This window comes from Lygodium microphyllum, chromosome 4 (assembly GCF_053477565.2).
Source record: "Lygodium microphyllum isolate KBCC chromosome 4, Lygodium_microphyllum_v1.1.10, whole genome shotgun sequence".
Classification (NCBI taxonomy): domain Eukaryota; kingdom Viridiplantae; phylum Streptophyta; class Polypodiopsida; order Schizaeales; family Lygodiaceae; genus Lygodium; species Lygodium microphyllum.
The window spans coordinates 92,641,529-92,662,662 of NC_141138.1; the positions used below are offsets into that span (position 1 = coordinate 92,641,529).

The 21,134-nt window shown below is 44.6% G+C and overlaps 1 protein-coding gene across 2 annotated transcripts in view; it reads left to right on the forward strand.

The window, feature by feature from the left end:
• Positions 1 to 21,134, forward strand: part of EMB25 (DEAD/DEAH box helicase) — a 213,783-nt gene that overhangs the window by 116,509 nt on the left and 76,140 nt on the right. For both annotated transcript variants that reach the window (XM_087676228.1, XM_087676227.1), the window contains exons 7-10: positions 2,227 to 2,425; positions 3,067 to 3,666; positions 14,194 to 14,436; positions 14,895 to 15,104. In XM_087676228.1, the coding sequence (XP_087532354.1) occupies positions 2,227 to 2,425; positions 3,067 to 3,666; positions 14,194 to 14,436; positions 14,895 to 15,104 (1,252 nt within the window). The remainder of the gene's footprint in view (positions 1 to 2,226; positions 2,426 to 3,066; positions 3,667 to 14,193; positions 14,437 to 14,894; positions 15,105 to 21,134) is intronic.

Genomic DNA, 21,134 nt, shown 5'->3' on the forward strand with positions numbered 1-21,134 from the left:
GGAGACAGCTGATTGGTGGTCTTCCAACTGGAGAGGTACTGTGTGCTCAAAAGATCTTTGCTGGTCGTTGTGTATTCTGCACTACATGTGATGAAACATTGCTTCATCCTTTTGCCTCTTGTCCAGTTGCACGATAGATCTCGTGTTTTATTTCTCATGTGTGGCTCTTGATGACTCAGCTACGCATAACAGCCCGTTCATGGATTATGGGAAAGCTTCCCGCCATGCCTTCTTTGCATTTCGATTATTCTTGCCTATTCTAGTTCCTGGGATGGACTGCCTTGTGGCATATTTGGCGTACTCAGAATGCCTTTATTTTTGATTCAGTCTCGGGCATCCATGGTCATGTGGCCCGTATTCGAGGTTTAGTGCTATGGCAGATTTCTTCTATGATATCAGCTGACCTCGTTCTTCTTGACATTGCTGCCCATGGTCAACTATTGTTTGACCAGATGGTCTGATGTATATATTTTTGAGAGAGAGAGTTCTAAGCCGACCTGATGGTTTGTTGTAAAGTATTAACTTAATTCAATTATCTTCATGAAAGAAAAAAGAGACAGAGAGATTGAAAGTTGAAACTTGAAAGAGAGGGAGAGGGTTGGGGTAAAGTTGAAAGAGCAAGAGTGAGAGAGAGGGGTTTGGAGAGGCTTGAGCCTTGAGCCTTGATAGGGTGGGGGAAAGAGGAGAGAGTGAGAGGCTAGAGCTTCATGAATCACAAGTCAATTCAAGATCCAAGAGAGGTAGAGAATGGAAAATGCTTGTCGAATTGGTGTGGAAGCATGGAGGAGAGGAGCATGTTTTGTGGATGAGAGAAGGGTCAAACAGTCAAATAGGGGTCAAGAGTCGATCATGGCTGCTAGTTGGATGGAATCCAAGGGGGGCTGGGGGAGGAGTGCATAGTTGGAAAAGGGGGTGGACTGAAGTATCCCCCCCCCCCCCCCCCCCCCCCCCCCCCCCCCCCCCCCAAAAAAAAAGAAAAAGAAAAAGCCACGTAGGAGACACGCACAGGCGATACACACAAGACGTGAGGAGACACAGGAAACACAATGGCCAATAAAGGCCTGTTTTATCGTACGAAACCGTATGGATATGTACAGTAGTGTACGGTATGAATAGTATGGTAGAGATAGTACTGTACAACGTACGATTGCAACTATGCTCCATAGTAGTAGCTCCTTCCATGGCTCCTTGCTCGGAAGGCCCTTGACAATGAGCCTTACTGTCAATGCTCTACCTTGACCATGTGGGTCAATAATCCCCAATCTTCCCCTAGATCTAGGTTGGATGATGACATCCCAAGCTACCTTAGACACCATAAGGACATGGTTTGCACCGGTACAAGAGCTAGGGATGAATATGGATTTCTATAAAGAGCGTCTTCTTCATACTAAAGATGATGGATTTATTGTCTGCTGGAAATACATGGACACACACTAGGGTGCTCGGCGGCTGCCCAATGGCTTACGAAGACCTGCTAAGATGATGGAACCCTGCTAAGATTGAATGACTGTGCCCATGGGGGGCATTGAATCCAACATCATAAAATGGAAAGACTAGCCCAACCACCCGTCAAGGGTGTCAGCCACAAATGAAAGAAGTGGTGAAGAGGTATGAGACATTGTTCCCAAGTGGTGGCTTTGAGTGGAGAGAGAATCTTTACCTTTTTAGTAAATGAGGATGGCAGAATTAGGAGAGAGGATTTGCATCATTGGAAGTTCACATGATACTCTCAGTAGAGGTTAGGGTTGTGGCTCCTAAGACCTGGACTGTACGACATGGATGATGGATGTATAATCTGGCTGTGATCTATTTGCAGTCTGCTGTCCTTATAGCAGGAACTGTGCCCCTGCAGGATAATGTGAGAATGGACATGCTGTACTATGTAGATCAAGTCTCAAAAATAAACAAAAAGTTGGCCAAATCATCAAATCCCACTTTTTAACCATTAAAATGGCCACAGAGAACCAAGTCTTATTTCCGAAAATTTTGGCCAAATACCAGTGAACCAGTGTTCTAAGGTTAGCTTTGTATTGGGCTTTCTTACAGGCAAGTGATAGAAGCTAGGAAGGGTCTAATTATTTTTAGTTGGATGTCAAGTTATCAAATTGAAGTTAATTTTTAGATGCTGTATACCTTCCAGTGTGGAATTTGCATGATGGTGTTCAGCTGAAGACCAGCTCAGTAAAAAGTGTGGGTACTTAATCACAATGGTTCTTTGGGTCTCAGGGATCTTTCCTTAACAGGGCATTTAGAAGATGATGTTGGAAGTGACACGAGAGTAAAGTACAAACTGGCTCATTTTCAAAAGAATCAAGTTTTGGCTCAAAAGAAAAGTGGAAAGAAAGGCAGGCAACACAGAAGGGACAATTGGGGGCAGCCTTTACCTTTGTCAAATGAGGAGCTACAGTTTCTGCGGAGGCGTCAGGTGAGAGGGCATAGGTGCTTTCATTTGAACAGAGATATGTAAAGCTCCAAAGATAGATGTGAACATTCTGTTGTTTGAAAGCTCTGTGCTCTATAAGTCTAGCCTAATCTTGTATTTAATGTGCTCATGAATGGACATGCATCTTTCGATGATCTTATACAGGCACCTTTTTTGTCTTAAAGGGCTTGGCTTTGAAAATGGATCATAGATATCTCCATTAGCTTGAGTAAAAGTCGATTACTTGTAGATGTATGTGTCTGGATAGAAGGCATAGGCAATAAGAAGTACAAACAATAATTTGACAGCAATGGATATTCCTTTCGACTTCAGGAATGCTGATATTCCAAGTTTTGACTGGAATTATGAGAATGCTGAACATAGACAGTCACTGTCTCGGATTGTACTGGAGTACTAAGCAACTCTTGACCTGAAGAGAAATCTCAATTGGAATAGTGTGATGGAAACATAGTAGATGCTAAAATCATGGATATTTTCTGCCTAGACTTCCAATGGGCAATCATTCAAACTAACACAAGCTTTAACCAAATAAATGAATTGCTGTTTCATTCTGCTGCCCTTTTAAAATGTGTCAGCAAGCACCATCTAGTACCTTATACTGAAATAAGCATGGTTTTGTGAAGGTTCCTCGAATGGAAGAAACTTTAAGTCAGCTGAGATACAGAAGAATGCTACCAGCCATTTGGTTTATTTTCAGCAGGAAAGGTTGTGACACTGCCCTTAAGTACGTGGAGGGTGTGCAACTGTTATGTAATGAAGAGCAAAGACAGGTGAATGAAGCATTAATTAATCTTCGAAAGGAGTGTGCTGATGCAGTCAGAGAATCAGCAATACCATCCCTTCTGTGTGGCTTTGCTTCCCATCATGCAGGCTGCCTACCGTTGTGGAAGTCCTTTGTTGAAGATCTTTTCCAGAAAGGCTTGATCAAGGTGGTTTTTGCGACAGAAACACTAGCTGCAGGGATTAATATGCCTGCTCGGACAACTATCTTGGCTTCCCTCAGTAAAAGAGGGGATGCTGGCCATTCTTTACTGAGCTCAAATGCCATGCTTCAAATGGCTGGACGGGCAGGCCGCAGGGGTCTGGACAAGCATGGCCATGTTGTCCTTATGCAAACACCATTTGAAGGAGCAGAGACAGCCTGTAGACTGCTATTTGCTGGTCCGGATGCTCTTGTTTCTCAGTTTACAGCATCGTATGGAATGGTACTTAATCTTTTAGCGGTACGTACATGAAGATTTTGAGATTTTATTGTTCACTGTTTTAGGTGTACTTTTATATTCAAGATGGTTTAATCAGAACAGATTTTTGGGTCTAAGAAACAATACCAAGCCAACTTTTGTATTTCTGTGGATGACTTAGCATAATGTCCTGTATATGAGTAATTCTTTGATGTAAAAATTTTATTCATGGTATGCAAGTGGATCTTGGTGCCACTTAATGTCTCAGATTTTCTATCAATGAGACTGTCATCCACGGGAAAAGAACTTTTCAGATCATTCTGACCAGTGACATTAGGTTTCATGTTTAAGTGATTCTTGCCCAGTTTGTGAATGTAATTAAGTGTTTTAATAGTCTCTGCTTTTATGAACACGGGAAACATCTATAAAAAGCTTCCCTAATATGTGACTGTTCAAAAGGAGGCTTGGGACATATGTGCTGCTATGCTTTTTAGGATGGCTGCTATGCTTTTTAGGATGTGGATTTTCTGTATGTATCTATGTTCTCTTGACAAATGTACTGCTATAGAGAGGCTTGTGTACATCCCGAACATCTTGGCTGACAAAGATATCCTTTTGCCTTGTTGTGCAATGTTGGTTGAGAAATAGAGATATGGTGACACAATGAGTTGGCATGATAGAGTTGTCACCTATGGTGACCAATCCTGCTTTGTCTTGTAGGTCCTGCAATCAATTCTTGTGAAAGGTCATATGGGTAGTGGCTGCATTATTCACCAACGAGGGCTTTGGCTCTGAAGTAGCCAAAGCAATCTCCTTTGCATATTATAGGTGAAAAAAGTGGTCTCTATGGCTATGAATGCCTCTGAAGGGGGTTCCTTTGCTGTGGTATTTGCTAGACAAAGGTGGAGGTACCTCTGCCAACACTAGTCATATTCTTTGAAGTAGTCTTCTTCCAGCAGGATGCCAATTCACTTGATAGTTGCTCAATCTTGTTGGTAGTCTCCCTCATAGTGGGAGACTCTAAACGGGACGATTGCTACAAGTTGCAACTGCGTCTTTAAAGTGAGTCTGTCATACTTGGTCCATGTCTGGTGAGGGAGAATGAGCTGCATCAATTAACCATATTAGCATCGCTACAATCAAGAAAAGAATGTGATTGCTCAAGCGTTGATCCAATCCTACACCCCTCTCCATCGAACCACCACCATCAAGGGTAGGTGCAGGGTGGGGAATAGGCCTGGCATTGAAACCTAAAATGTCCCTAGGTGTTAAGGATGGCTTGGTATTCATCTTCCAAAGGAAATAGTCAGTGGCATCCAACTTCTTGATCTTTTTGTAGGTTGGGGAGAATAAAGATATACAATGCTGATGAAAGGAAAGGGGTATAGTGTACATTATTAGCAACCATTGTAGGTGGCCAAGAAGATGAGGTAGAGAAGCAATTGCTGTAAATTCAGAAAACACCTTCTTGAATGTTGCAAATGCAGAGATTCTAGGTGGCGATTGTGGTGTCCACTAAGATGCATATGTGGTTGGCTAATGTAGGTGTTTGTCCATAACGAGTGTAAAATCTTTAGCTGCTCTAGGTGGCTGTCCACTGAAACACAACAGTTGCTAGCTCCTTCTGAGGCTGCAATTGTTGAAAGCAGCACCACCAAACATAGAAATAGGTGCCTTGCTGTCATCCTCCTTGCCCTCTCTTCTTTCCTTGTCGGTCATTTTGTTGTTTTTCCTTGAACAACATTGTGTGGCCATGTCCTCCCAATGCTTCTTCCTCATGCTGCCCCTCTCGTACTCTGAACGGATCTCGAAATGCAGCAAGGCAGCCTTTGGATGTCGAACACTAGCAAACGCAGCAATGTGAGTGTTTGATCCGATCCAGATGGAAGAGGAGAGAGAATATGTAGTAAATGCAGAGTGAAGAAAACAACAAAACATAGCCTATATAGGTTGGGTGACAGCTGCAGGAGAGAGAAAAGCTGGTGAACACAGTCAGTAGAGGCTGGGCAACAGCCTGCACAGTGTGACGATGGCTGAGGAGAGAGAAAAATCATTAGGTGAGAGCTCCAACAGCAAAACACAGGCTGGTTGATGACAAGGCAAGCTGCGACAGCAGGAAAAAACAGCAGCAGCAGTCACGTGGCTGAGATTAGCTCCGAACAGTGGGTGGAAGGCTGGAAATAGGCTCCAGACTATTGTAGACAGCAATGGCCAGCTTGGATCGCGATGTCCTCCACATCTGGGGTGTGGGTAGCAAGCTGAAAGACCTGAAATCTGCAAAAAGGAGATTGGGAAGAGTGGAGGGCAGATTGCCTATTTTTAGGAAGTTTTGGAGCCCCCGCCTAACTCTCTCGAACCATGCCCCAGTTTAGGGTTTCAAGTGAAATAAGCCTAAAATAGGCATAAAATAAGTTTTTTGGGGCTGTTTAAGTGGCTAATGACATTTCTTAGCTCAACAAGTCTTTCGTAGGATTGTGGATCACTCCCCCTTGTAGAGATATGCTAAGGTTTGCAAAAGAAAATATGGTGTGCAACCACTGTCCATGACTAACACACAATGGACTCAAATGCAGAAACTGAAAAATGCAATAATGAGTATAACTAAATAATGAATGAATAATGAATAAATATGTATAGAAGACTCAAAGGGAGAGCTTTCCAATAGTTGGTGGATCTCATAGGAGCGGGCTGAACTTTGAAGGAGACATTGATGTGTGTCATTCATGGGAGATAGATCTTGGGTGCGGTAACCTCTAATCGGAGCTGAAATGATACTGAAAATGGAAGGACAGCAGGCTGGAAATAAAAACGTAGCTGTTTGGAGGCCTGGAATTGGTAAATGCAGCAGTGTACCACTTGAAGAAGAGTGCAGCTGGTCACTCGCAACACTAGAGCTAGAAGATTAATGTCTGATGTCTGGCAGCCCGTAGAAATACAGAATGCAGGGCTAAACTGATCGCCTGCTGAGTTGGAGCAGTCATGACACGCTGGAGGTTGTCACAAGGCGGAAAATCGGCAAACACAGCAGCTGGAGCACCTCTAGTGGACATGCATATTGCAAAACAGGGGACAGAGCAAGTGGTTGGGCAGCATCCTATCTATAGGATGCAGGGCTAAACTGATCGCCTGCTGAGTTGGAGTAGTCACGACATGCTGGAGGTGGGCTGGATGCAGTCACAAGGTGGCAAATCGACAAACACAGCAGCTAGAGCACTTCTTGTGGACATGCATATTGCAAAAAAGGGGACAGAGCAAGTGGTTGGGCAGCCTCCTATCTATAGATGTGTAATCCCCCCAAAGTTTGGGTTTTTGCTCATGGGATAGAGATACTTTCTTAATTCTTGAGATAATTAAGGTTTAATGTGTAATACACCCTTTTTAGCTTAATACCACCTAGCTTTGAGATTGGCTAGAATCCACTCTCCTTATTGGCTCCTTGCACATTGGGTTGCTTTAATGAGCTAATTAAGGTTTAATGTGTAATACACCGTTTTTAGCTTAATACCACCTAGCTTCGAGATTGGCTAGAATCCACTCTCCTTTGGCTCCTTGCACATTGGCAAGACTACACTCTAGGAAGAGGGATCTTTGCTTCTTAGACATGAGTTGGTTAATTAATCCTTGAGTGCATTGGGAATGTAGTTATTTATATGGTTCCTTTGTACATATTACAATGGTTTTAGTGTCATAAAGTTTGACTTGCATCATCATGAATGTCACCATCAGTCACCTTCTCCCTAGTGTGGCGGTGAAGGAGTTTGTCTATTGTGGTGGATGACTTTAGATGCATCTTTAATACAATATTTGAGCATCCTTTATTGATGTCATGTCTAGGGAAGGTGTATTGAGGGTTTGGCTAAGTTTTTAAAACCTCAGGAGGATCCCTATTGCCATAGAGATCAATTGTGACACCATTTCCATGATCAATCATCGTCCCTTGGCAAGCTGCAAGCATGCCAAGTCTTAGGTGCCATGTGTGTGGACACTAGGTAGTTGAGGTTTGGTGGAACACCTTGCAACGTGTGACAAGTAGTCTCTTGTTGGGCGAGTTTATGTGCACTTTGGTGTTTGATGTCCAAACTTTTGGCACCGAATGCACTTGTTAGAAATGGATAGCCATAGACTCCATCTTTGTACATATTTTCTTGATATCAATCATCGCAACCTTTGTTGGGTATTTGACTCACGCCTCACTTATGCCTACGCTCATATGGGAGTGTCGGTGATCAGTAGGACATTGGGGCACTTTTTACTCTCGGTAGGAGAGGTTTTTTCCCCCAGACTTATAGTCTTATTGTCGTATGTGCTTATGTTACACACTTATGGGCACTTAGTGTGTGTCGGGTGTGAACACCCCCTACAACCCTAAGTTTAAGGGTTGTACTTTGTACTTTCTGGTTACACTCTTTCAGTCTATTCTCTTGGGTGTTGTGCTTCACTCTGTCTCTCTTACTCTCACACTGTCTACTGAACTCTGAGCTGCACCTCGATCCTTCGATCTCACATTTGGTATCAGAACAGTCTGCAGTCTGCAGACTGAAGCTCCCACTATCTGCAGCCCTCGTCAGTTTCGCCCTGTACCTGCGTGCTTCCATTGCACCTGTAGGAGCCGCCATCCAGCGAAGCGTGTTCTCAGCCCTGCGTCTGCTCAGCATGCACAGGGCACTCGTCAGTCGCCAGCCTCCTGCTCGTCATCAGCCTCCTGCTCGTCGTCAGCCTCTTGCTCATCGTCAGCCTCCAGCTCGTCGTTTGCCTCCAGCGCCAGCTCCGCCTGACTGAGGTGTGACGCCAGCTCAAGCGCCGCCTGCACAGCTCCACGTCGTCAAACGCCAGCGCCTGGGCCACCCGTTTCCTGCGTCGCCTGCCTGAAGCCCATTCGTCTGTCTGAAGCGACGCCAACGCCACCGTCAGCAGTCCGCCCGACACCATGTGACCAGTGACCAGCAGTCCGCCCGACACCGTCTGACCAGCACGTCAGCCTGCAGTCCACGTCAGGTATTTTTTAAATTTTTTTTAAATTTTTAGTCCAGAACAAAGTTCTGGAAGAGGAGGTTCATGCGCAGCAGGCGCAACATACAGGATACAGGTGTGCAATAAATTTGATGCAAATTTTTGGACTGGTTCATCAGAAATTTTGGGGCTTTTGTGTATTTTGAGGACAGTTGCATATAAACTGCTGTTACAGTCACAGAAAGACTGTTTTGACAGAAATTTTGGAAAAAATTTTGGGGATTTTGATATAACAGTGTTGCTGAGCAGTGTTTGCACCTTGGGAAGCATGCATTAAAAGACAGTTTTTGACAGAGTACGCCCTTGCACATCAATTGCAGAAGTGTGTTTGCTGCAATTTCTGGAAATTTGCAGATTTCCAGTCCTTACTGCTTTGACATTGCTCATTTGTCTTTGGAAATTTGTCATCATGGCAAATCAGGGAGGTGATGTCTTTACGTATGTATCCAAGGAAGACAGATTGGATGGAAACAATTACTCGCTATGGTCATTTATGATGAAGAATGTATTAGTGGCCAAGAATTTATGGGATTATGTCAGTGGAGAGGAAACTCGACCGGGAGTTGTAGCTCCCGTTACTCCTCCTCCCCATGGCGCGCGTGGACAACGGGGACCTCAACCCGCTCCACCTCAGCCACTTTCTCCAAGAACTGCAGCTCAAAAAGCTTGGGATACACGTGATGCACAGGCCTTGTCGCTGATTGCTCTGGCAGTTCAGCGGTCCATCATCCCTCACATTCGTTCAGCATCTTCTTCACGAGATGTAAATACATGTCCTCTATGCTGAATTCCTTTTTGCAGCAGAAAGGCATAGTCCATCAGTATACTACTGCCTATACTCCATAGCAGAATGGGGTAGCAGAGAGGAAGAATCGGTCACTCATGGAGATGGCCAGATGTATGCTGAAGGCAAAGAGCTTGCCTTATAGTTTTTGGATGGAAGCAGTCATGTGTGCTTGCCATATTTTGAACAGATGCCCTACCAAAGCCTTGAAGACCATCACACCTTTTGAGGCTTGGAACAGCCGTAAACCTTCTGTTGGCCACTTTCGTACCTTTGGGTGTCTTGCCTATGCCCATATTCCACAGGTACTTAGAAAAAAGTTGGACAACAAGGCTGTTAAGTGCATTTTTATGGGATATAGCAATGAGAGCAAAGGCTACAGACTCTATGATCCCGTTACAAAGAAGGTTTTTGTCAGCAGGGATGTTGTTTTTGATGAAAAATCAGAATTATCCTTGGCTGGTTTGGACACATATCAGGCTGCCCGTGATGTTTTTGAAGGGTTGCTGCCCATTACTTTTGGTGATTCAGCTGGAGCTTCAGAAAATGAACCTAATGTTCAGCCAGCTGCTCCTATGGAAAGTGCAGAAATTCAGCCATTGGCTGATCGGAATATTCAGCATAATGCTGAAACTGAAATTCAGCAAGAGCTTGCACACAGTCAGGAAGCTAGACAGTTACCTAGATGGTATTTGCAGACTATGCAAGATTGTCCTTTGGATGCACCCATGGCTGCTCGTACTAGAAGGCAAACTCGTTTGCATGATTCAGCACATACCATGGAGTTTGTTATGGCAACAAGTACTTTTGATAATGAAGAGCCTGAATGTTATGAGGATGCACAACACAGTGTGCATTGGATGGCAGCAATGCAAGCTGAATTAGATTCTATTACTAAGAATCAAACTTTGGATTTGGTGTCCTTGCCATTTGGGAAGAAAGCCATTGGAACGAAATGGGTCTATAAACTGAAAAGGAAAGCAGATGGATCCATTGATAAATACAAGGCACGGCTTGTAGCTAAAGGCTACGCACAGAAAAAGGGCATTGATTATGAGGAGACATTTGCTCCTACTTCCCGTATGACGACCATCAGGTCTATGATTGCTTTGGCTGCACATTATGGTTGGACAGTGCATCAGCTAGATATCAAGACTGCATTCTTACATGGAGAACTTCAGGAGGAAGTCTATGTATAGCAACCCATTGGTTTTGTAGTTGAAGGCTCAGAACATTTGGTGTGCAAGCTCAAAAAGGCACTATATGGTTTGAAACAAGCTCCTAGAGCTTGGTATGCAAAAATAGATGCTTTCTTGCTTGGTCAGGGGTTTCTAAACAACTCATCTGAGTCTACCCTTTACGTATGTAAAGAAGGGGGATCTATGCTGATTATATGTCTTTATGTTGATGACCCTTTGCTCACTGGAACACATGTTGATCAGATTTCAGCATTCAAACAATATTTGCAGCAAAATTTTGACATGTCTGACTTGGGAGTTTTGCATTACTACTTGGGCATCCAGATTCATACATGATGCTCGAGGTATTGGGCTATCACAGTCAAGGTATATTGGGCAGCTTCTTGAGAAGTTTGGCTTACAGGATTGCAAGCCAGTTTGTACTCCCATGGAACCTGGACTGAAACTGTCATTACATGATGAGAGTGATTTGTTTGATATACATACATATGCTCTTGCAGTTGGATGTCTTATCTATCTATGCAACACTAGGCCAGACATACAGTTTGCAGTTTCAGCTTTGAGCAGGTATATGTATCAGCCACGTATGTCACATTGGCAAGCTGTCAAGCGTGTTTTTCGTTACTTGCAGGGTACTCGATCTCTTGGGTTGCTTTATGCCAAGGGGGGACCACTGTAGTTACATGCTTACAGTGGTTCTGATTGGGCTGGTGATTATGATACACGTCACTCCACTAGTGGCAATTGTTTCTTTCTTGGCTCTTCTTGCATTTCTTGGCTTAGCAAGAAACAATCCACTGTTGCCACATCGTCATGTGAAGCTGAATACAAGGCAGCTTTTACTACCACAGTTGAATGCGTATGGCTTAGACGCTTGCTAGCTGATTTGGATGTATCTGTTACGGAGCCTACTCCCTTGTTCACTGACAATTAGAGTGCCATTACAGTGGCACGAAACCTAGTGTTTCATGCCCGCACCAAACACATTGAGATCCATTATCACTTTTTAGAGAGAGGCTACATGCAGGTGATATCAGCCTTGCCTATTGTCCTACCACCAGTAATGTGGCAGACATCTTCACCAAAGCTCTTCCTCGTGACAAATTTGAAGCATTTCGCGATGCTTTAAATTTGATATCCTTTGGTAGCGGATGATCCTTGTACTCTTGATCACTCTTCACTCCAGGGGGGTTTGTTGGGTATTTGACTCACGCCTCACTTACGTCTACGCTCATATGGGAGTGTCGGTGATCAGTAGGACACTGGGGCACTTTTTACTCTTGGTAGGAGAAGTTTTTTCCCCTAGACTTATAGTCTTATTGTCGTATGTGCTTATGTGCTTATGCTACACACTTATGGGCACTTAGTGTGTGTCGGGTGTGAACACCCCCTACAACCCTAAGTTTAAGGGTTGTACTTTGTACTTTCTGGTTACAGTCTTTCAGTCTATTCTCTTGGGTGTTGTGCTTCACTCTGTCTCTCTTACTCTCACACTGTCTACTGAACTCTGAGCTGCACCTCGATCCTTCGATCTCACAACCTTTGCCTGCAATACCCTTGCAGCCATCACCAGTTGCAAGAGGAGAGGTAGTGTTTTGTTTGTAAGGAAAGGGTCATAGATGTCAAGATTGTCCTTAATGGATGTGATTGGACAGAGTTCAATAGACGAGTTAGTTCTTCATGGTAGTGCCAGTGATTTGGGATTAGGTTCAGGTAGTGGCCGAGACAGTGCAACACCGGTTTTAAATCCTAGGTTCAAGATTCGCTATTGTGGCGTGGTTATGGTTTTTGTTCGAACCCAAGTTGTCACTGCTCGAGAGTAGTAACCTGGAGTTTCAGTGTAGGATATGTTTTCATAGAGAATGGCAGAGGAGGTAGAAGAATAGTGACATGTTGATGACATGGGATTGGAGGTGTTGCAGCATGGCTCTTGTTCCAATGAGATTGCACTTAAGATGGATTTCTTATGTAGTAATCAGTTTGCTTCATAGGGAGTATGATGTTTGCTAGGACATAGGTGCGGAATTTGCATCTCTTGGAGGGATAAAGGCTAATGAGTGCTCTTCAAAGGGTCTGTTTAATCCTAGTGGGGGAGACAATCAGGATTTGGTTGTGTGAGCCATGGAGGAGTGCCAGCAAGTTAGTTTGCCAATTGGGTGGTTTTGAGTTGGTGGTGTAGAGGACTCTTTGTGACACGTGGATGCTGATATGACATAGATGGAGTTTTTAGGTTTTACAGTTACTTGGGAGGAGTGAAAGCACAAAAGCTACTTGACATAACCAGCTAATAATCTAGTCATGGTTTTTACTTGTGGTATTGACAGGCACTTGAGAGGAAACACTGCAAAAGTTTAGACATTAGACTAGAAGACTGGTGACACTCTTCAAGACATTGGTTGCATGTTTGTGGATTTTGACAGTGCAGCACAGGTGAAGATGTTTGCAGTTCTAGTGGGGGAGAATGTAGTGCATCTGGTGATGTGGATTGCTGGAAGGATGGCAGCACAACAATCGGAGTGATCACAGGAAGGATGTTCACATAGCAAATCATCATGTTTGAACAGGTCATGTGTGTGCTCTGGTAGCGCATCATTTTCACTAAAGGGGAAAACCTTATTAAATGTTTGGTTGGCTGTCATTTATGATGTGGATTTTGAAGTGGTCTGGCAATAAAATGGTGACATCTATTTATGACCAGTTTCCAGCAGCTACGGAAGGGGCACGGAGATTTGGAACATCAAGGATCCTGGATCTCTTGATAGTGATCATCGTTGCAAGGGTCAGCATATCATCATGAGCAAGAAGTCATTTGGAGTGAATTGTGATCAAGGTCTTCTTCTAGCTACTCATTATGGAGTGTGAGCGAGGAATTCGAGGAGCACAGAATGGAGTGTTCTTGGCTACACGAGACTGGGTGAAGTTTGATTGTGATTTTCCTGGATCGGGCAGAGACGTGCTTTGTGGATACAGAGTACAGGTGTGTGATGGATATCAGGAAGGCATCTTGATGGATGATTATGACACCCTCACCAAGCTTTGCTCTTTGATGATCCACTCACCTGAGTATGCTGCGAGCAGTTGCAAGGAGACTTGTAGCTTTGGCAAGAGCTCATACATGTGTTCCTTCTCTTTGGGATATCATAGCATGTTCTTCGTGCTAGGGAATGCTGCCCCCTGCTAGAGCTATAATCCCTTGCCCTGTCTTCTTTGTCTTATCCCACCATGGTTGGCTGAGAGGCTTGTATCTACCATCTATGGGATGTGGGCCTTTCCACTTGATGCTCCAGCTGTCCTTTTTCCCCCCCCCCCCCCCCTCAAAACTAATATAGTTAAGCCACGTTTCATATATAGTGGGACTATCAATTGGGGTTTATCACGTCCAATGTAAATGTTGTTGTTGCAAGTACAGATGAGTTTCTGTACATGTGATTTTAGTTGTATTGCAATACATTTGTTGGTTGCAGTAGGCTTTTGAACATGTTTCAGCTGAAGTTACGGAACTTTGTAATGAGCTTTATAGAGGACTCCCTTTTCTAATGATGGCTTTCTGGCTTTTGTAATTAATATTGCTGGCAGAGTGTGAAATCACCTGAAGGGAAAATATTGAGACGAGGCAAAACACTGGAAGAAGCACGGGCTCTTATTGAACAAAGTTTTGGTAACTATGTTGGCAATGATGTTAAGGTGGAAGCCATGCAGCAAGTATCCAAGCTTGAAGAAAAGATCAATAAACTGCAGCAAGAAGATATTCTTGATGTCAGGAACAAATTGACAACAGAACAAATTGATGAATATATGAAGCTGAAGGAGCGTTTGAAGGTAGGGTTCTCTCTTTCTCTGTCTCACACACATGATACACATTTTCATTTCCATTATGTATCATTCACTCACATGTATGAATGTTTTTTGTCTCATAGGTCATCATGGCCTTTGAAGACCTGTCATGTTAGTTTACTTCTTCTCTCTATTTGTCTGTGTCACATTATTAATAAGTATACTTGTTCCTTCTCTCTCTCTCTCTCTGTGTCACACACACACACACACACACACACACACACACACACACACATCTCTTAAGTTTGGACTGTACTCTGCAACTCGAGATCCCTCCTTTTTTGTGTGTGCCTGTGTGCCCACATGCATACTTGTACATATGCCTGTCCTATTTAATTGTTAATAAGATGACCAATCTTCTTCTCTGACATGTGAGGAAAAGTGGGATTTGTTGTTCTTGTGATGATCTGAAGAAATTAACTAGGAGCTTGTACTCATGCTAGGATGAAAAAAAAATGTTGAAGATTTTGAGAACCAAGGCACAGGAGAGAAGGATGGAGGTGGTGCAACCGATTTTGGCAGAGATGTTGAAAGACTGTTTGCCATTTATTTTTATTCGGTTCAATGATACCCACTCTGGAAAGGAGACACATGTTTCTGCCGTGTGCATTGGTACTTTAGAGGATCCATCTTGTGTCCTGCAAGAAAATGCGGTATGATAGGATGAGTTTAAATGTCTTAATTCTGATTAGAAACTTGAGGTTTTGTTGTTTAAGTAGTTTCGTTATTACAAGCTTTTCTCAAATTGGAAAAACTTGAGGTTTTGTTATATTAATAGTTTGATCACAAACTTTTGTCTAATTGTTTGGCAAAGAAATCTGATTCAAAATGCACATACTTATCTCTAACTTTAATTAGGAATAGTTCCTATTTGTAAAACTCTGTCCACTCATGCTAGTTATAATAAGTTTTGCAAGCTTTCAGTTGCTATCTTCCTTAATTATTTGCACGTTTAAGTGCTTGGATATGAGTGCATTCATGATGCCTGGAAGAACAGAGAGCTAATTGAATATCTACAGAAACCATTGGTATTGTGACATCTTCTAGGTATGAAATCCAGTTCTTACAGCTGAGAGGGATAAATTAAGGGAAGAATAGTGGTATGAGAGTACATCTGAGCTGTTATAACCACTGCATATTCAGGTGCCCTACGGTTTGAGGACACCCACTTCTAGGGTTAGTAGCCTATAAAGTTCCACTTTTCTCATAGAAGACCTTTGTGTAATGTTGCCTTCTTGTAAGGTACATTTTGTATCCCTGTGTAATCCTCACACTCCCTTGAATACTACAGAATTTCAAAGTACTCACTGAAAATGCATGGCTTTGTGGAACACAAGGCAAGGTGATGATGGCTTAATTCCAGAACACTCATGGAAAACACACGATTTGTGGAAACAGCTGAAGCACAAGACAATGCCATCATGGCTGGATTTTGTACTTGTGCATTCCATGGTAGTGGATTCTCCAGATTTGGCAATTCTAGCAAGCTTGCAGGGCTATTCTAGGTTGATGATTAGTGAAATATATGTGGACATGGTTTACTTTCTCTTAAAACAGACCAATCCATATTTTTGCTGGTGGCAGAATCATTGGTCCAAATGACTGACCATGGCACATAGTTGTCATGTGATAAACTTACAGAAAGTCCTTCAGACTTATTGGTACCTTCGACGGACACCCAAACATGCTTTGTAGCCTTGACCTGTTGTGTGATTGGCAAGAACTGAGGTATGATCAGACTGAGTGTGCATGGCCTACATTATTGAACCTTTTTGCAGCCTTATGTGATAGGCTCACCTAGCCCTCTGGCTGGTTAGCTCTTTCTTTTTTCTGTGAGAAAAGAAAATTCTATTAATAACAAAATGACTGTGTCAACAACTGATTTGGTGGGCTATAATACTAGACCATTTGAGGGCAGTATGGAAAAGGTGCCTGGCTCCATGCTTAGCTCTTTCTCCTAATGTCTAAATTGTGTCTCAATGTTAAGCTCCTTATCATGTTCTCTCCATTAGGGGGAAATGTGGAAATGTGATTGAGGAATTATTCAAAGGGTACATAATCCCCTTGAAGGAACTCCAACAAAAGGTGCTAAGTACATCACATATACATTGGTTGTGTGAACAACTAATCTGGTGGGATATCATGCCAGACCATCTGAGGGGCAGTGTGGAAAAAGGTGCCCGAGTCTCTTGGCTTGCTCTTCCAATGTATAAATTATGTCTTAATGTTAAGCTCCTCATTACAAATTCTCTCCATAAGGGAAAATATGGAAGTATTGAGGAATTGTTCAAAGGGTATATACAAGCTGGAGCATCTCCAGTTAACCTGTTCAGTCTGCTAGCTTTGTATTAGATTCAATGCCCATGTCAACTTAAAATATCTGGAGTACATTATTTTTTGTGCCTTGATAACTCAGCAACAGCCTCATAAGTCTTAAGGCTTTTTGGAAACCTTTGATGTCCTTCCCTAAGGTATGTAGGTTATGAAAGGGTTTAAAAGACGACCTGCCTTTTGGTACTAGTGTCTTATGAGTGGTTTAAATGCATTATCATTGACTTGTCTGCAGATAACTTGATCACTATAGGGAGTCCTGAATAAACTGTATCTGAATGCCAGATGAGTAGGATCAGAGTGATGCCCATGGTGGCTCAGCATTGGACTGCACAGAGTGTATCACAACACCTTCTCTTGCTAACTACTGGAGGAGATTCGAGGACAGCTTTTGACCTGGAAAGATCTCACTTTTTCTGTGGTTAGCGCACATGATTCTGGCATGTGGTACTTGGTTTGGTCTATGATTTTGACAAGAGGGCAGTTGCGTGGGTCACAGATAGAGGCCTAGCTTGTGGATATGAGGATGTTTAGGGGAGTCATGCCTACCTTGTCTCATGGCAGCTTTTGAGCAAGATTACAATGCTAGATTTTTATAGACAATGTGTACTCGAGGGCATTATCACTGATGAGGGTTCATAGTAAACATTATTGCTTCATATACAGAGATCACTAGATGTAGCCATGTTTTAGATCTATTGGCTATGTCCACTACAAAGATTCTCTAGGATTTAGATAGAGATTTGTCTATACTCTTTGTGGGAAAGGGGAGAGGATACAAGGGGGTTTGAAGCATAGTAACCCCAAATACCTGTTTTGCCTTGAGGAAATGAGAAACCTTGAAATACACGAAGTTTTTTGTTTCATTTTTTTTCGCAAGTAAAGTGTGGCTAATTATATTACTCAAAAAGCTGATTACAACGGAGTGCTCATGCTCAACAGACTAGCTGGAGCTGATGCAAAGTCACAAATACATAATGTATACAAGCCTCTCAAGGTGATCTGGGGGGGGGATGTATCGCCATCTGGGGCTGCCTGCCTGAATCATGAAGAATAGTTCCTCACCACCCTAGGTGCGTAGAAAGTGAAAACGGAGCTCATGAAGAGCTTGAGACTCGCCCTGCACCTGGTCCCACTGGCCCTGGAGGGAGTGGATGATGGAAGTCAAAAGCTTTTCCAAAATGGCATGTACTAAAAGGCACTCCCTCCCAAAAACCTTCTAATAGCGTGCCTTCCAGATGTCCATCCTGTAAGACTCCCTACGATCTCCCATACCTCAGAGCGGTCTGCTGTGGGCTCTAGTACTTGGCGGCTGGGTAAAGCCTCTAAGCCGACCATTGCCCAAGACCCAGCCTCAATGATGAAAATCGTGTATTGCATCCCGGCTTCATACAAAAGGTGACAGCCCTGGCAAACTGCTTGCCAGCAGAAAGCTCCCCACGGGATACAACTAACGCTGGGTGCCCGATGATGGAGAATGCGGCATGCTCCTCTCCACATGAGCTGTGCCGCCTCGCAAGACCAAAGGCAGTACTTTGGAGTTTTCAAAAGCTGTTGTGGGTAGCATTTACACCCTCCATCTTGCTGCATCTGGCCTAGCCAACTCCCTACCGCTAGACCTCCATGTGCCAAAAGCCATAGGAAACTCGATACCCTCCTCGGCCTCCAGCTGTCCCATAGGCAACGCCAGAAAGTCCGATGGAAGGCATCCGTGATGCTGTGCTCCACTCAATATCTGCTACGTGAAGGCGCCCAGTCCATGTTCTCCTGCATCAGTATATGTCTGCCAATCTTGGCTGTGTACCCCAAGAACCTCAGTGGCTTCTTAGCGACCGCAGTGGCCAGCCATAGCCACTCTCCAGGACCCACTCCAGCTCATCAAATGGCGTGCCCCATATCCAGAGGCACCACTCCCGGAACTCCTCCCAGAACACATAAGGGTCTCGATGCCAGGTCTTCCCCTGAAGACCAACCACAGGAATCCTCTGCCAAGGAAGGACAATGATCTCCTCATCTTGTTGCCCTTTGTCAAGGACCAAACGCCCCCCATCCTGCACGGTGAAGAAAATCCCATAAGGGGCGCCGGCCACTCTACCTGTCACCTGTAGGGGGGTACCTGCCGGTGAGAATCTAGCGGCCCACACCTCGCCAGACTCCATCGGCTCTCGGATTAGGGGATCAAGCCACTCTTGAGGTATCGCTGTGTCAATCTCCCTTCTCCTTAGCTCAGCTCCTTGTTGACAACCTGATGCGTGCTGCAACACCTCATGATCCACCATCCTGTACACCTCCTGCCACGTCATGATAGTACAAGCAAGGCCAGCCTCCCAACTAGCCCACAGGATGTGGGGGCGCTCGCCAATTTGTATCCCGTCCCGGTCATTGACGTGGGGGTTCTAGACCAGCGGCTGGCGGTCTATCTCCTCCTGGCATCCTAGGGGCTTAGAATTAGGGCCTTATGGAGGCCTTTCCACACACAAAGTAGGCTGCTAAGGAAGGTGGATCAAGATGGCGTGATCTGGGCCGTCGCGAAAATCCATCTCAAGGATGGCCTCCAATCACCACCAATTGCACTCCTGGAGGCCCTCCTGCAGCAGGACCTTCCAGGGCTGCCCTCTTGGTGTGAGCCCGTGGACTACTAGCTTGCCCAAAAGGGCCTGGCTCTGGAACTCTTGGTCTATGATTCCAAGCCCTCCTTCCGACCGATGCTTGATGATGGTTATCCACGCCACCTTGGCCCGAGAATCCTTGGAACTGTCTTAGCCGGCCCAAAGAAAATTCCGCACTAGGCGGCGAAGTTGAACTACACAGGACGAGGAAAAGCACCAATAGGAGGCGATGTATCAAGCCGTCACTAGGAGGGCCTGGTTGACCACCAAGGCTCGGTTCGCTAAGGAAAGGCGGGCAGTACTCCAGTAGGTCAGCTTTTGCCTGATAGAGTCGAGAACTGGAAGAAATTGCTGGGTAGGAGTGATATTGAGTCCTAGTTGGAACCCTAGGTATCGGACGGTTTGCCCTCTGCACACCCATTTGAATCCCAAGTGGACGCCCCACTCCGTGCTAGAGTCTGGGCCCATAAGGAAACCAACCAACTTTCGCGAGTTGATTTTTGGTCCCGTTGCAGTGCAAAACACCTCCAGAGCTAGTCTCACTCTCTCTAGCATCAGCTCATCATCCTCTATATAAAGCGCGGTATTATTTGCATACTCTGAATCTAATAACTTTGTCTCCTTCTTCGTCAGAATTCAAAGGCCACGTATCCCCCTCACACGTGTGCGGAGGAACTAAGACATCATTTCTGCAAAGAGTAGAGACAGATATGGGGGCAAGAGGATAGCCCTACCAGACCGATCTCTAGGCAAAACTCCTTTCCCCTCTTGCCACCTATGAGAACCCTGCTGGTAGCCGATTTGTAAAGTGTAGAGACCCCGCGGATCCATGCCTAGGGGAAGCGCAACCTCACCATGGTGCCCTCTAAGAAGTCCCAATCAACCATGTCATAGGCTTTCTCGAAGTCTAGGAGAAGTACGACCAATCCTTGAACAATGTGCTGGGCCCACTCAGTCGCCTCAAAGAAGGTGAAGAGATTGTCTAGGATGCTCCTATCCTGGACAAAACCTGTTTGTGTGTCATGAATGATGTCTGGAAGCATGGGGTCGAGTCGCCTACTGATCATCTTGGCTAGTGCCTTATAGGTCACTGACAACAGGGTGATCGGTCTCGAGTGGGATAGCTCCAACAGGTCTCCCCCTTGGGGGAGGAAATTGATAAGACCTGCCGCCGATAGACTCCCTGGCATCCATCTTGAGTTGGAAATCTTGTGAAAGGCCAGTAGTAGGAGATCCTTCACCACCTCCTAGTAGGTAGTGAAGGCCTTAGAAAGACCATCCTCTCTCGGGCATTTCTGCCTGTCCTGTGCATGGAAAGTCTCCTCTAATTCCTTCTCTGTGAAGGGGTCTAGGAGGGAGTGTCCCATCTCATCTGTGATGAGCGACGGGATGTGGTCCTAGACCTGTCGTCTACAGCGCTGTCCTTTGGCTGAGACAACCTCATGCTAGAAAAGGTATCTGTAGTAGTCCGTGGCAATCTCCATCACCTCACTTGGGCTAGAGTAAATCCCATACTGATCCCAGAGGTTACGAATTTGATCTCTTAAGGTGCGAGGCTAATGCACCTGGAAAAACTCCTTGCACATTGTGTCCCCCTTTCGTGCGCAAAAGGTTGTTGAGGTACGGAAGGAAAACTCCGAGTGCTTGTCCTTGAGACCGGCGAGGGCTGCCCGTGCATGCACCTCTTGTTCGTGGAGAGTGGGATCCCCTGATGCCTCTTGTAGTAGTCTCTGTGTGGGTGCT